This window comes from Salvia hispanica, chromosome 6 (genome assembly GCF_029641045.1).
Source record: "Salvia hispanica isolate PSC_SH4W2 chromosome 6, Shi_PSC_v1, whole genome shotgun sequence".
Taxonomy (NCBI): Eukaryota; Viridiplantae; Streptophyta; class Magnoliopsida; order Lamiales; family Lamiaceae; genus Salvia; species Salvia hispanica.
Window position 1 is genome coordinate 22,125,688 of NC_142697.1, and position 15,881 is coordinate 22,141,568.

The following is a 15,881-nucleotide window of genomic DNA, read 5'->3' on the forward strand; positions in this document are numbered from 1 at the left end:
CCACGCCACCGGGCAGTTTCTCCACTCCCAATGCATGCAGTCAATGCTGCCCATCATCCCGGGGAAACTGTGCACCGCACCGTGCATATCTAGCAGTCTCTGGCACTCATCAGTGGTTGGCTTTCGTAGGAACTCCGGACCAAAGACTTGCCGAATGCCCTTACAAAACTGCTGGAGCACAGTTAGACTAGTCGTCTCACCCATCTGTAGGTATTCGTCGAACATATCAGCCGGTCCGGCATAGGCAAGCTGCCTAATTGCAGAGGTGCATTTCTGCAAAGTAGACAGACCGATCCGGCCAGTGCAATCCCTCCGGAGCGTGAAGCACTCGAACCGGTCCGCCAATGTCGTCGCTATATGGGTGAATAGCGGTCGCGACATTCTGAAACGGCGACGAAAAATCTTAGCCGGGTAACGAGGCTGATCACTAAAGTAGTCGGCCATAAGCCGCTCAGCCGCTCCGACATGGTCTCGTGGGATTGTCCGACGATGACGAATCTCACGAGGGATCGCCGCCGCCGCCTCCTCGTCGGCCTCCCTCTGCACCTCTTGAATCAAAGAATCCCATGCTTGATTCCACAAATCATCCATAAATTGAAAAGTTTTTAGAGATAGAAAATTTGGGTAGAGAGTGAAGAAGTGGGTGGAGAGAAGATGAAAATGGAGGAATATTTATAAAAAAACCTTTATAAATTCGAAATTAAAAAAAAAAAAAAAAAAAAGGAAAGCCGGCGACCGCCGCGGCGGTTTCGCCGCGCAATAGATAGGCGCGGCGGCCGCCGCTTTTCTCTCTCATGCGGCTCGTCCTCGCCGACTAGCCGGCGATGGCCCTTCCGCCCCAGCCAATTCGTCCGCCCCCGGGGCGGACGCCTTCCCCACTACACATCGCCGCGGCGCCGCCGGGAAGGGGGCGGCCGGCGCGCCGCCCCTATAGTGGACGCCCAAGATTACTATGGCGTTGCCAATGGTGGTGACTGTAGTGTGTACTATAAAAACAGTTGTCACTTGGTGTTGAGGTTGCATGAGCACAAGATCGGGTATCGACTCGATGTTGAGGTTGTATGAGCATAGTATCGGGTATCGAGTTTGTATATGTGCTAGCTGATATGTCTAGTATAAATTCAATTAATTCATATCACGTCTATAAAAAATGTGCATAATCTATCTTGATATTGTGCGGTTCCAAGGGCGTGCCCCCACAATTTTGGTTGACTTGGTATGAACTGGTCGAATTCTTAATGTGCGTACTAAAACTGTGCACATCCACCTCCGGCCATGATATTGTGCGTGCTATGAATTCGGACAACTTATATAGTGTCTTCTAGACATGTGCAATACCTCGACACCGAGCACCAGTTGATACGCATGTTATGAATTGGCCATATTTATGCCCCTAATTTTACATATTTGTTGTGTTGGTGACATGAAAGTATAATAAAACAGATCTGGAGCGTCACTATACGTGAACTGCAGTATCATATGAACAACGATTTGCATATGAATCGGCGATGAAATGTAGTTTCACTCTATGACGACTCGTTGGAGAAATAATCATCGACAAGACTGTCTGGTGGCATTTTCCCGATATGATGCATATGCGTCCTGCCCTATTTGCTTTGCACCATTGCATCGAGCCCCCAATCATGGCACATATGACTTCCTCCTATGTGATGAATTGTCCGATGCGTTGTCGAACGAATCAATGAATCTGCTTGGATCCACAAATTTAGGAGAATTATGTGAAGAAAATTGATGAATTTGAAAGAGAAATAGTAATTAAAAAAAATGGATGAGGATTGATATGAGAAATAACAAATGATGGTATTTATAGTCGGCGAAATTGAATCACTGAATAAGTGCACCATTATATTGGAAGGCCACAAGGAAAATACAATACCAGTACAATACAGTTTCATTTCGATTGAAGGGTACTGACTTAAATTTCTTCCACGAAATCTAGTCAATCAACAAAGCGAAGCAACAATGTCATTTATTTTCCACTTTCTTTCCACATCACATAAATAAAACTAGAATCTAAAACAAGCCAACTCTGTTTGCATCTGAAACTTGAGATTTTCGGAATATCACGAAATGAACAAATCCAGTAATTTCTTATTACATTGCCCATGCGAGGGGAAGGAATTTTCCTCTTTCAAAGAACTAATAGTCCTTGTTTCCAAAATTTTTGCACCACATCTGGGAGGGAATTGGGCGCACAGGAAGATGTGGACGTTGCTGCAACAAATTAAAGGCACAATAAATCACTTTGAAATTACTATACATAAGCTGCATGTATAATCGTAAACAAGTAACAAGTCATCTAGACACAGAAATAAAAGCCTCAGGAATATCTATCAAGCAACTGACGATGGGCGCTACAGTCAATAAACTAAAGCTAACAAACCCCATACAGCAGGAAATCAAATCTAGACAAAGAATATACAGCTTTCCAGTAAAGTGTATAACAAATGCTAGTGGCATTTTTTTGTGATCTGTCTAAGGTCATGCGCACAGGTGTGTTTTTGCAGGAGACAATTTTGGTAGCAGGATTTTGTAAGTAAGAGTATATCTTCAATGTTATATTGTGTGAACATATAGATATACTTATAACTCAAAAATAATCTAAAAACTGCACCATGGTCCTAAGTACTGTAATAGGACGAAAAACTGCATTAGCTGGGGTAAAGAAATCATTCCTAGGGTTAACAACAAAAACCTAAAATAACTTTCTGGAACGTTCAAAACCAGTGACAACATCCAAACAGAGACAATTTAATGATGTTTAAATGTGTTGAGAAAAGTATACTTGTACACACTTCTACAGCTCATGCTAAAGGTTTTTGTTCTTGTCAAAGCTGCAAGTCAACAGGTTTGTTAAAGTTAACCTCCCTTAAAGTATTTTAAATCAAACAAATAAGTCTCATATTAACTTTATCTGTCTACCAATACTATCTCGTGACCCAAGTTAAAGCATGCAGATTATGACCATAAGACACTACTTTGCTTGAGGCCTTCCAATAGGACCAATACAAAGATGTATGTTTTCAAAGAAAACACTACTTTACTCAGAAGACGTTGCATCTAGGTAACCGTCAACCAAAATTCAGATGGTATTTATATTAGCATTGGTCCAGTTGAAATTCCAACCTTGATCTTAGATAAGCTCTATCATACAAACACTTTCACAACTTATAAGCTCTTAAACCATTGCATTCTATAAGCTCTTGAAACATCTTACATCTCTCTAAAATAAGCTTAGCCAAACACTCCCTAAGTCGCTAACAGACCATATGGTCCATATCATCGTAGGAATACAAGGCAAATTCTCTAACATACTGTATGAGGTTTTCAAAAGATGCATAACTAATAAATAGGATACACGAGTCAATACGGAGTTTGGCATACACAACCACACTTTATGATGCTGCATTTTCTTTTGAACCCTTCAATCCCTCCCTCACCCCTTTCTCGACCCCCCCCCCCCCCCCCCCAAAAAAAAAAAAGAGCTCCCTGGTTTCTTTTTTTCATTTCCTCTTTCATGATTGGATGCTAAATAGTGATGTTTTCAACGATTCAACCCTCAGAGAGCTGAACTTTAACAGAAAATGGATAATGTGAACTAGCCAAATGCCCAAAGCTGACGGTAGATAATCCCCAAATCACACACCCCTAAATACAATCACGCCTCTAAAGCACCTGTATTAGGAATGCACAGATCGCGAGAAGCAGAAAGGCCTCAATAGCGTAAGGCAATTAAATGAAACAACGGAAAACAATCATAACTGAAAAAAACCCTACAATCAGTTTGATGGAAGAGCAGAAGGATTAGAAAATTAAGCAGCAAAATCAAAGTCATCTGGAATTGAAGGTGTGTACCTCAAGCTGGGCAGATTTCATGGCGATGGGGATACAGATCAGGACGATGCCGGCCATGGCGACGGCGGTGTTGCGCTTCCAGTGCTTGGGGCGGCAGTTGGCCCCGCCCGTCATGCTCCACACTTTGGCCCTGAAATCTCCGCCGTGTGCCCCATCTGCGTGGTGGTGGTGGTCTCCGCCGGCGGCCATCTTGCCGTTAAACAAACTTTGTTGGTGAGTGGAGACTGAAATTTGTGGGTTCGGCTGAGAAGCGTTGCCTTCTGAGATCTGGGCTTTTGTTGGATTTGCTCCTCATAATTCTCAATGATGAGTGAATGGGCCTCATTTTTTTAAAACGGGCCGTAGAAAACAACCCAATTAATAATGGGCTTATATCATTTTAGTTTTTTTCAGTATGATATTTTTCTGTTTATTTTGGTTCGATTAGAAAATGACAGTTCAAAGAGAGTTAAACAAACAGACAAAGTAAATAATAGTAGTAGTATTGATTAGAAAAAGGTGTAATTTAATTTAAGAATTATTGGTGAAACTAAAGTGAGAAGCAACAATTGACTTGTCAGTAGTGCGTCAGATAATCTAGGTGTGTGTGAATTGATGAATGAATGGCGATGATTGATTTCTTGACCACCTAGAATCTGATTATCTCTCCTAATCTAAGTTGCACAATTGCACAACATTACTGCCTAAAACAGAAAATCAAAATTACTCACAGTAATACTCCTAGTAATAAATATCCCATTTCAGACATGATGTTATCATTACAATAAACCCAGATCCCTAAAATTTAAGGTACTCCTTCAATATCACTCCATCTTTTTAATTGCTCGCTCTTTTTCATCTGGATTTTTGCATTTTTCTTGGAATGTTGGTGATTGGAGCAAGAGGTGGAAAATTGCAATTGTCTTTGTGTGTGAGTGTGAGTCGAGATTCTTCTTAACAGAAATGAAATGCTTTCATCCGATTTATGTATGATTTGGTGTTTGTTGTAGTTGCTGTGTGTTCATTTTCGTCTAGTTCTGTCTTAATTTGGCTCCTTCAATTCATGAATTTCTTTGGAATTTGCTATAGAATTACGATAAACTTTATCCCTTTTCTTTTCTTCTTTTTCCTGGTGGTTCATAATTGCGTTTTGAAGATATGATATCAAGAAATTGAGCAGTGGCAGAATTATTAATTGGAGAAAATGAAGTTGGGAATTTTTTATTCTGTACCAACTGAAGTAGCTCTTGTTGCATATTGTAATTGTCTCCCCGAATGATTCCTTTTAGTCTCATTTTGCTCTTATATCTTGAACAATCTGTTGAGCTACTGTGATTGCAATAGGTTTGAGGTGTTCATCTGCTTCTTTGAAACTCTAGTTGTAACAGAATGCTTCATATGAAATGATGAACAGTCTTGTTTAATTCTTTTTAGGGTTGGTGATGTTGTAAGCCATAGTTGAGGATTTTGTGAAGCGCGAATCATGGGGGATGAGTATTCTGGAATCAGAAGATGGGAGGACATGGATATTGATATCTTGGTGAAGATTTTCCAAAGGATGAACATCTATGAACTGACCTCTGGAGTTGCTCATGTTTGTCACACGTGGAGAATGGCTGCCTGTGACCCTTTGCTCTGGAAGACCCTTGACTTGACATTGCTAAAGTCGAACTTCATCAAAATCCCGCTGGAGCCATACGTGTATGTGGATGGTCGATCTGATAAAACATTTACGCGTGTTTTGAAGATTGCTCTGAATCTCAGCCGTCAGAGCATATTGACCATGATTTTCCATTTTAATATGTATGTCAGCGACGATCAACTGACATACACGGCTAAAAGGTAAATCACGAGCTATATACTGCTGATATTACTGAATACTGATATGATCTTATCATTCATGAGGTGAAATTGCTAATTATAAGACTTAACATTCTGCATCTTTGCTTTACTTAGTGTATCTGACTCATATAGTATATCTTATTGGAGATATCGATAATTAGCAGATCGTTTGATTCTCACTATATCCGATCTGGTGATCTGCGTTGTAGGTGCCCACGGCTCAAGCGCCTGGTGATGCCCGCGTGGAACAGAATAAAGAAGACAGGCATATGCCAAGCCATTAAGATTTGGAGAGATCTGGAGTCACTCACAATGCCTAGCATATCAAATCCCCCATACCTAATGGAGGAGATTTCGAGAAGCTGCAAGAATTTTGCACAACTGAAAGTGATGGGACCTTGCGACATATATTTTGCATCCACGCTGGCTCAATATTTGCCAAACCTAAAAGTTCTGAGCCTGCGTTGCTCGGTGCTGTTCAAGGATGCTTTGATCATAATCCTGGAGAGCATGCCGGGACTAGAAGTGCTCAACATATCGCACTGTCTGCTCATGGAAGTCCCTCCGCCGCCAGCGCCTAGGAGAGTCCTTAAAGCATTGGACAAGTCTATTCTAGAGAGGGCAAGCAGGCTGAAGAAGTTTGTGACGTGCATGAGCGAGTCCTGCACGATGTGCCAGAGGACGAGGAACGATGAGGGGCTGATAAGGTGGTACAAGTACGAGGAAGATCTTTGGAGAGATGATGAAGTGAGTTCCCTTGCCATATAGAAAAGTGTACTATGTAGTGTATAAAATTTAAGTGGTACTGTGGTTGACACACCAAAACTGAATAAGAATATATGCGCAGATATTTGATGGTAAATACAAGCCATCTGCAATTGACTAGTAAATTATTAAATGATCATCAAGCTTTCAGCACTAAATTTTGATTTTTTTATATTTATTGTATTCTAATTCAATGCTATAGCTTATACTCCAATCAGGGCCAATCTATTCCAATGTAAATAGAAGAAAAGGGCCAATCTTATCAACACCAATCATCACTTCTTAAAAAAAAATTATCGTATTGATTGGACTTGCCAAAGATAAATAAATAAAGTAAATTAGATAGCGTAAAAATAAAAATATTACTCCTACTGTCTTATTATAAGTGACACACTTCTCTACATTATTATCTCTTTTATTTATTTTCTTTTCATTTTAATTATTTATTCTTCTTCCGTTCCTGAAAATTTATCACTTATTTTTTTTTTGATCGGTCCCTAAAAATTTATCACTTTTCACTTTAACCATTTTTTAATAATAAACTCTACACTCCACCAACTGATTCTCACTACATTTTATTTTAAAATTTATACGTAAAAGTATGATTCATGTGTCAATTTATAATTTTTTCGAAACCAAACTGAACATATAATTATAAATTAGTACTACTCCGAATATTTTATTCATTTATATTAGTATTATTAAATAAACCTATCGAACTACTCAAATATAGAGTACCTTCGTGTTTCATAGCATTAACTTTTCACACCTTTTAATTCATTTGGCCAATCCCCATGCCTAGTGGTCCATGCATATTTGAGGTTTGACTGTGTGAGCCTCTCATTTCAATAAGGGAATAAAAAGGCCATTTACTCTTTTTTATTTCATTATATCAAATTGAAATTGAAAAGATTGAAGTAAAAACAAACTTAATTATACTGAGAAACAAAATTAAAATTCAGCATTGGATAATATTTGTAGAAGTCAGATAGTCCAAATAGCCGACTCAATTAGTAACACTCGTCGCCAGAGCTTTCCAGTCACTTTCTTACCTACCAACCATCATCTCCCTCTCTCTCTCTCTCTAGAGCGCAATGGCCCTTCAATTGTGGGAGACATTGAAAGAATCGATCACCGCCTACTCAGGGCTATCTCCGGCTACTTTCTTCACGGTTCTTGCTCTAGGCCTCACGCTTTACTACGTTGTCTCCAGTTTGTTCGGCTCCTCCGATGGCGGCCACGCCCATGACAGGTCCAGAGGCTTTGAGGAACAGATGGAGCCTCTTCCCCCTCCTGTTCAGCTTGGTGAGATCACCGCCGAGGAGTTGAAACTCTACGATGGCTCTAATTCCGAGAAGCCTCTACTCATGGCCATCAAGGGCCAGATCTATGATGTCACGCAGAGCAGGTCCCTCTCCTCCCTCTTCCCCTTCCGTTTTATTGAAATTTCTGTTTTGGTGGATTTGATGTTGCTGAGGTCGGTGTGCGCTCCATTTGTTAGGGTTTTGCACTGATTTTCTGTGTATTTGCTAAAGAGAAGGGTTTAGTGAATTCCCTTTTTTCTTTATATGGTTGATCGATTGATTCCGTATGTCTATTTTTTGTTGTTCCATGCTTTAAATTCTCACTTTTGAGCTTCCTTTTCTTCTGGATTCTTTGGAAAGTGATTCAACTTTTTTTGGGGGGTGTTTTTTCCTTAACCATTTCTATGCAGTTGTGCTAAAAGATTTACTATAAGATATTTTGAGTGAGTATTTCCTAGTCGCTGTCTCAATGAATTTTATTGCTTGTATCTTCACTCTAAAAGACCAAAACAGACAACTTCTGTAGAAATAAAAATATGCTATAAAAGTTTATACTTGGTATTCTGTTTGCTTAAGATACTGGTCATATCTAACTAAACTTCCAAAGAAGAAGATAAGATGAGTCAATAGGTCAGTACAAGTCATTACCTTTCTTGTAAGGTTCATGAAGTGTTCAACCTTCTTTTGCGCCTATAAATGTTTGTGCAAATTCAGCGAGGACTGTGCTTTCTGTTCAAATTGGGTAAGGTGAGGGATGTGAAGTTTCCCTCTTTAATTCCTTGTTTTGTTCATTGTTGCAACTTATACTACCATTTGATATCACTGAGTTAACAATTCTTCTAGTCAGCAATCTAGTTGTATAGTATGTATATGCCATATTCTACACTTATAGCATAAAAGCACTGATGCTCATCTTTTATTTGCTATTCTTAACTAGTGGTTATAATAATTTCCTTTGTTTAGTTACTCTGGATTAGGCACTTAACTTGTTTGTAATTGCTAAATCAGCAGTATTTCATCTTCTACTGCCAATTATCTACTCAGCTGAGAGAATCACTCGACTCCATATTCAATTTGATTGCTAATTACAATTAACTATTTTTTTGCCATGCTCCACTACTCTGCCAGCTTGTCGCCAACTATCTAACACAAGCTAACATAGCTTATACGTTGAACGAGTGAAGAATTCATATAATCAACTCTTGGTAGACAAAATGAACTCTTAAGTTGCTGTTTGCGGAGCATTGTGCATGTGACAACATAGATAGATACTAAAATTCACGTATGATTATTGAATAAGACTTACCTACTTTGGAACTTTGCCCACACTGAGAGTAATCTTTTACATAAGTAGAATAGATGCTACGTGTCATAATTAACAATTGAGGTCTGGAAACACTGGTAAGCCAACATTGCTGTCACTTCTGGTATTTTACATGTTGTATCAATCCAGTGCTTCTTCTTAAGGAAGCTGGAAGTCGAATTTTAGACCCTATAAGAACATGCTTAAATTCAAAGTGCCAGATGCTGAATTTGTGTAGTTGGGGTCATTCTATGGTTGCAGGATGTTTTATGGACCTGGTGGACCTTATGCATTGTTTGCGGGAAAGGACGCTAGTAGAGCTCTTGCAAAAATGTCCTTCGAGGATAAAGATCTTAATGGCGATCTTACTGGGCTGGGTGTGTTTGAGATGGAAGCTCTGCAAGATTGGGAATACAAGTTCATGAGCAAATATGTGAAGGTGGGAACTGTCAAGACAACCGTGCCAGTAACCGATGGTGCCGCCCAAAGTGAAGCAACCGATGCTTCTCCAAGTGATGCTGCTAAACCGGCAGAAGAAGCTGCCGAGGGTCATGTTGCTAAACCTGCTGAAGATGGTCCATCGGAGACTGCTGCTCCTAAGGAAACTGAGGAAACCACAACCGCTGCTGCTGATGTTGATGTCGAGAAAAAGGAGTGAAATACTATCTATATGTTAATGCAAATAGGGTTGAATGATATACTTTACCCTTGTTTACATCATTTCTCTCTTATGACAGCCCTTGTAGGTCACAACTTGTCTATTTTTTTTGGCTTAATAATGACGTGAAGCTTATGAAGTTGTGTTTTATACGCCAATTTATTCAACTATTTAGGTTCCAATCTTTTGTTATCTTTCCACTGCGAGCTAGAGGAAAAGGCAAAAGGCATAAATGCTAAAAGGCTAAAAATTACATCTTGCAGGAAAGGTTGCCCACGAGAATTTTGTGATATAAGATTCAAATTCCATTCGTAGTGTTTCAACTTTCAATTCATAATATCTATATATAGTACTCCATAAAATAAATTTTATAGTAACATAGTAATCCCTCCGTCCCACAATAGGAGTCACTCTTATTTTGGGCTCGAGTTTTAAGAAAGATAAAGAGTTTGAAAGTTAATAGAATATGAGACCCATTTTTTAATATTGGTTTTTATAATAAAATATGAGCGAAGTGAGTTAGTGGAATGTGACACCTACATACCATTTATGTTAAAAATAAAGAGTTATTCTTATTGTGTGACGGATCAAAATGGTAAAGTGTGACTCTTATTGTGGAACGGAATGAGTAATTGCTATTTATTTGAAAAATAGAATTAGAAAAAATATTTTTACTTTTGTATTTGTGGACTCAATAAATTCATTTTTATTTAATAAAAGTAATAGTAAAAATTTAAAAATATTTATATACTCTAATTTAGTGCAATAAATATAAAATTAAATTTAAAGAAAAATAAAAAGAATATGCTTAAATATTGAAAGTTAGAGTTTGCATGGAGTAAGATATTAAAACTAGTGTTTAGTATTTCCACCATTGGCTGTTTTTCAAATAAAATTAGTTTTAGTGTATGTTTTCATGCTTTCCGGGCGTCTAAAGAATACAGTAATTTGAATTGAGTAGGAGTATTAAGTAAAGCGGTGATGAGTTTATGTTGTTACTAAAAAGCTGAAAGAGAGATATAAGCAGTTAGAAGTTTGAATTGGGAAATGGCAGCAGCAGAGTCATCGTGTTCACACTGGTGGCACGCCCCTTTCTACGTGGCCATGTGTTGCACCCTCGCTTTGATGGCCATCTCCACCGCTAGATACCCCTCCACCAACCACCACGCCCTCGCCCTCAACGCCTCCCTCGCCCTCCGCCTCCAGGGCGGCTTCCACATCACCGCCACCCTCCTCCAAATCTCCCCGGAGCTCTTCCTCTCGTCCCCCCACACCACCCTCTTCGCCATCCAAGACTCCGCCATGTCCCTCCTCGCCCTCCCGCCCTCCTCCATGCGCCACCTCCTCCGCTACCACGCCGTCCCCGCCACCCTCCCCATGTCCCTCCTCCTCAAGAAACCCCCCGGTTTCTGCCTCCAAACCCTCGCCGCCCGCGACACCCTCGCCATCACCAACTCCACCAACCGCACCTCCCTCACCATCAACCACGTCTTGGTCTCCCACCCCGACATCTTCCTCCACGGCCCCCTCGCCGTCCACGGCGTCTCCGCGCCCTTCCACAGCAGCAGCAGCCGCAAAGGGGCGGTGGAGTGGAAACGGATCATCAGGGTTTTGAGCTCCAATGGATTTGTTTCATTCGCCATCGGATTGAACGCGGTTGTGGATGGGATTCTTCGAGACTACGCCAATCTTTCCTCCGTCACCGTGCTTGCGGCGCCGGATTTTGAGTTTCTGTCTTCACCGTCGCCGTTCTTGGATAGAATCGTGAGGCTTCACATTCTGCCACACAGATTTACTTATGTGGAGTTGAGTGCGCTGGGGATGAACAATTCAACGCTCACTACATTGCTTCCTGCCTCTCATCTCCACATTTCTCCAAATTTGGCTCTAAATGGACTCCACATTACTAGGCCTGACATCTTCTCCTCCAACAACGCCGTCCTTCATGGAATTTCAAGGACTTTTCATTTCCACGATTTCTTTCACTAAATTCCTTCCTTTTTTTTTTTTTTATAATAATTTTTGCTCTTCTTGTACATTGTAAAGACTAAAGACAGATATGTAGATACGGAGATTGCAGTTTTTGACTTGTTATTCATTTCATTTTATTATTAAGAGTCAAATTATTTCTGTTGTCTTACAACTGGTGCTCCATAATCTATTAATTAATTAGTATTGTTTCAATATCCGTACCAGATTCAGTGGTACAACACATTCTAACAAGAATACAAGATGATCAGTTGACAAAGTAAAACGTGAGGGTGAAGAAGATAAACAAAGATGTCATTGGCCTATCGGATCAAGGAAACCATATAATGTCAACCACTTGTTTATGCTATTTTTTCAGATATTCCTTGTGATTTGATACTAGTATTAATCAAATTCCTAAAGTTAATTAAATACTTAATGAATTAATGGCACTGCATAGTTGAATTGACAAATGGATATGACCAACTCTAAGATTAAAGCCACACAAAACTTGCACAGAAAATGCCACTGGTAAGAGTCTTAGATTAGTAGGCTTAGGTCGCGCCTGCAACAGAGTTGACCCCAAAACAACATCCATATATTTCAATTACTGCTTTAATTTCATCCAATTATAATGTCTTGTAACTGCTGCACTAGATCACTATATTCCTTTGAGAGGAATTCAAATTCAAATAATAATAATTTTCCAAAGCAATACATACAATGTGGAAAAACACAAAGTCAACTACTAATTATTTTATTAACAGTTCACGACGTGAAACCATTGTTTTCTTGAGCAATACTGTGGCACGCGTAGAGACGTTGCTTCTCATCCCTGCCTCTGACTTTCTTCATATATGGATAAAAAAAAAAAAAAGAGAGTTTCTTTTAATTTGCTATAAGTAGCTCTACAAAACATCATTTGCAGTTCATCTTGATTTAGTTAAGGATCTTCTTTCTTTTAAAAAAAATCATTCGGATATGAGAATCCAAACTAGTTCGATCTTGTTTCTCATATTCATGATTGTTTCAGGAGAGTTCCATGTTTCCAGTTGCAGAGACATCAACCATGCTGCCAATGAAGCAAGAGTGAGGGCTAACTTTTATTCCACTTTTCTTCGACACTTCTCCGTTGTTCCTCAGTACACAGCCGAGAGCAACAAGCTGCACGTGGTGTCGCGAAGGCTCGTCCCGTGTGGTCCGAACCCGCTTCACAACTGATCTTGCCAATCATCCAAGATAGCTCTGAGTCTTTAGTTTTTCTATATCTGAATATTGAAGACATAAATAGCCTAAATATGATACAGATTTTATTCCCTTTTGTTATTTCATTCAATAGATTGGATACTGTTGCAAATATCGGGAGTTTGTTGGATTCTTTGGATTGTGAAGAATCATTTATATTCTGATGATGTGTATAAGTTGAAGGGCATATACATGAATGTTACTCCTTTCAAACTCCATGTGATGTAAATTAACAGGCCTATTATAGTATTATATGCAACTATTTAATTCAAATGGTTTTTAATTTCTTGTTTTCTTTACTTCAGTAACGTGAATATCGTGAAGAAATCAAGCTTCACAGCACAGTTTATATTGTTAGAAACTTGTATTTGAGTGATGTTCTAAAAAGGGGTTGACTTGGAAATATGCTGCGCCTCATGTTGTCAAAAATAAATGATTAGTCGGAGAAAAAGAATTAAAGATCATTTTTTTTTTCTTGTTTTGAAAACATTGGAATAGTATTGATATTGCGTTGAAGACCCGCAAATTACAAGGCTATAATTTAATTTAACATAGAGTAAATGAATAAGACAAGAATTTACTGTGACACACATTTATTAATGGCGGCCTACTCTACTCAAAGACTGTAAAGTTGGAGCTTTTTTCCTTTATGTATCACAAAAAATGTAAAACGCATCTTCCTTTGGACCCCATCACTGTCTCTCTTTTTAAGTCTCTTGGGCGGGAGGGCGTGTGACATGTAATGTTCGTTGCGGTCAGAGTGGATTCAAATAAAAATGAACAAAAAAAGGGGGCAAATAAAATACTTACAATAAAAAAAAAATGCTGGAAAAGCGGTATTTTTGTAGAATTGATTGAATCCCAGTAGGTGAAAGATCCTAGTTGGTGTTTCTCTTGCAGTGCAAGCCCACAGAGTGGTCGTGAATGCGATTTGTCCGCTTCCTACCCCCAATTAAACCACTCTGCTCACCCTTCACACCTTCTTTTCCCTTTTTCCTGTTTTCTAGTATTTCCCAGCTTTACCTTTCTTCAAAGATTACAATTTACGCTATCTATGAAATCACGTGAGAGAAGAAGAAGAAGAAGAAGAAGAAGAGACTGTGTTTCCTATTCCCAGAAAAAAAAATTCTCTCTTTTTTTGGGGGGAAGTCAGTGTTTGTCCCAGGAAAAGAAGTTGTAAATAGTGCAAAATTGTGAAATGGATGGTGAACGCCCGGAGTGGCTGCCGGTGGACTGGAAAGTTTGTGTGAGCGTTCGGAGCTCTGGAAGAAAAGATAGGGTAAATTAGTTACTACTACTTTATTTCAATTTCATAATTAACTTTTTATTTCTGCAATGCGATTTTCGTGGCTGATTATCTCGGTGTAAGACTTGTCTGATGAGTTCATAGTTAGTACATGCAGTTTGATTTAGTGAAGTGGGAACTGGGAAGAGCAGCTGATCTGTCAACGTGATTATTTTGAATTTTTTTGTTGCTAGATATTATGTTGAGAAGCACTTGGTTTGGTAATTAAAGTCTGATAAATCAAGATTCAGTCTTTTGCTGTATTACATTTGAGTATGAGATCTTGAGACTTGATCTTCTATTTGCAACAATCCATGACACCACTAAAAAAAAGCCTCAATGGCGGAATACTGTTTTTTGAAACTGGTTCTGATTATTCTGTGTACATGGCTAGTATTATGTGAGTCCATCAAATGACCACAGATTCAAGTCCAAGCCTGAGGTGTTTCGGTTTCTTAAGAATGCTGAGAAAGATCTCAAACTCAGGCAGCGGAATAAGGTAGTAGAAACTAGAAACCTTGTGTTCTTGTCCTATCCCAACGACGTGAATCCATCTGTTAAAGGAGTTTATATACTTTCCCACTCTGGCAATGTGTAGGTAGACATGAAAAAGAGTGTCGAAGAAAGATTATTACCTTCGGGATCGATCAAGGGTGGCAAGACCAGGAGTGACACGGTAAAGTCAGGTACAGCTTGTTTCTTGCATGTAGTATCCGCTTATTATGACTCACATTTACATGGGACATTCCAAGTGATAATTCTGATAGTAAAGATTGTTTCTGGTGGCGCAGAAGGTGAATGCATTGAAGATGAGGAAAAGGCAGCATCCCTGAAGAAGAGAAAGAAAAACAGCAAATGGATGAATGAGTTGCCTCGCAGAAGTTCAAAACGGCTTGCTCGGGTTGAAGCAGATCCACCATTGGATGTTGAAACCATCGGCAAATCTAAGCTGTCGGGTAGTACAGAGATGAGTAACTCTGAAAATCTCAACCAGCATGAAGAAGCTTCCACTAAATTTCCACTGGAAGATGTTTCATCTGCTGAAGAGCATGAGTGTGATGAAAAGAAGCTCGAGTCTTCACTGAATGATTTAGTTATGGATCCATGCATCGAGTTTGCAATCAAAACTCTCACCGGTGCAATCCTGATAGAAGATGTGAACAAGATGCATGAGGCGTCACCCATCCAAGCTTCGGCTTCCTCCTCCGCGCTTCCTTTCAGTGATATATGGGGCGATCCTTGTTTTGAGTTCGCGGTGAAGATGCTTACCAGTGAAATCCCGGTGGAGGATGGCTCCCATTTTCAGATCGCATTCCAGCAGCTTCTTAGCTCATCAGGAACCACTACCAAATGACAATTCCGACCACTGTATTACAAAATGAAAATGTTTGTAGCAAGTTTCTAGGTTTAGATAGATGTTCTGTTTTGATCCCCTTGTCTAAAATTACTTGAAATATTTGTCATTCTAGTGACTTTTTGCAGCAGCTGGTTAGGCTTTCCTGATTTTGTAAATCTATCTGGATAATCTGAATTATCAGACTTCAGATTACATGGTCCAGACTCCAGAATGATTTTTTGAAGAATTTCAGCGTTCTTAAACATTGCTATCACAAATGCACATAATGATAATATAACTTGAAGCGAAATGCAAGTATA

At 39.4% G+C, this 15,881-nt stretch overlaps 5 protein-coding genes across 10 annotated transcripts; 4 read left to right on the forward strand and 1 right to left on the reverse strand.

The window, feature by feature from the left end:
- Positions 1–1,840: 1,840 nt before the first annotated feature.
- Positions 1,841–4,140, reverse strand: LOC148923374 (uncharacterized). Its single transcript, XM_089061023.1, has 2 exons — positions 3,877–4,140; positions 1,841–2,235 (listed from the first exon to the last, which is right to left on the reverse strand). Exons 1-2 carry the CDS (start codon positions 4,063–4,065, stop codon positions 2,161–2,163), a joined length of 264 nt encoding a protein of 87 aa, XP_088917149.1. The 5' UTR covers positions 4,066–4,140; the 3' UTR covers positions 1,841–2,160.
- Positions 4,141–4,518: 378 nt separating this feature from the next.
- LOC125204074 (RNI-like superfamily protein) lies at positions 4,519–6,620 on the forward strand. 5 transcript variants are annotated; one of them, XM_048102618.2, is made up of 3 exons: positions 4,519–4,665; positions 5,290–5,697; positions 5,907–6,620. In XM_048102618.2, the coding sequence occupies exons 2-3, from the start codon at positions 5,339–5,341 to the stop codon at positions 6,463–6,465; spliced, it is 918 nt and encodes a 305-aa protein (XP_047958575.1). In that variant the 5' UTR covers positions 4,519–4,665; positions 5,290–5,338; the 3' UTR covers positions 6,466–6,620. The 5 variants fall into 5 exon arrangements, with proteins under 5 accessions (XP_047958575.1, XP_047958576.1, XP_047958578.1 ...); XM_048102619.2 differs by having other exon boundaries at positions 4,654–4,792; XM_048102621.2 differs by having other exon boundaries at positions 4,654–4,786.
- Positions 6,621–7,471: 851 nt separating this feature from the next.
- On the forward strand, positions 7,472–9,866 carry LOC125206057 (membrane steroid-binding protein 2-like). The gene is made up of 2 exons (XM_048105342.2): positions 7,472–7,870; positions 9,331–9,866. Exons 1-2 carry the CDS (start codon positions 7,557–7,559, stop codon positions 9,725–9,727), a joined length of 711 nt encoding a protein of 236 aa, XP_047961299.1. The 5' UTR covers positions 7,472–7,556; the 3' UTR covers positions 9,728–9,866.
- A 908-nt stretch (positions 9,867–10,774) lies between these two features.
- On the forward strand, positions 10,775–11,830 carry FLA21 (FASCICLIN-like arabinogalactan protein 21 precursor). The gene has a single exon (XM_048107744.2). The coding sequence runs from the start codon at positions 10,775–10,777 to the stop codon at positions 11,714–11,716; it is 942 nt and encodes a 313-aa protein (XP_047963701.1). The 3' UTR covers positions 11,717–11,830.
- Positions 11,831–13,705: 1,875 nt separating this feature from the next.
- On the forward strand, positions 13,706–15,776 carry LOC125203465 (uncharacterized). 2 transcript variants are annotated; one of them, XM_048101811.2, is made up of 4 exons: positions 13,706–14,219; positions 14,620–14,724; positions 14,824–14,911; positions 15,020–15,776. In XM_048101811.2, the coding sequence occupies exons 1-4, from the start codon at positions 14,139–14,141 to the stop codon at positions 15,577–15,579; spliced, it is 834 nt and encodes a 277-aa protein (XP_047957768.1). In that variant the 5' UTR covers positions 13,706–14,138; the 3' UTR covers positions 15,580–15,776. The 2 variants fall into 2 exon arrangements, with proteins under 2 accessions (XP_047957768.1, XP_047957767.1); XM_048101810.2 differs by having other exon boundaries at positions 13,709–14,219; positions 15,017–15,776.
- Positions 15,777–15,881: the final 105 nt, after the last annotated feature.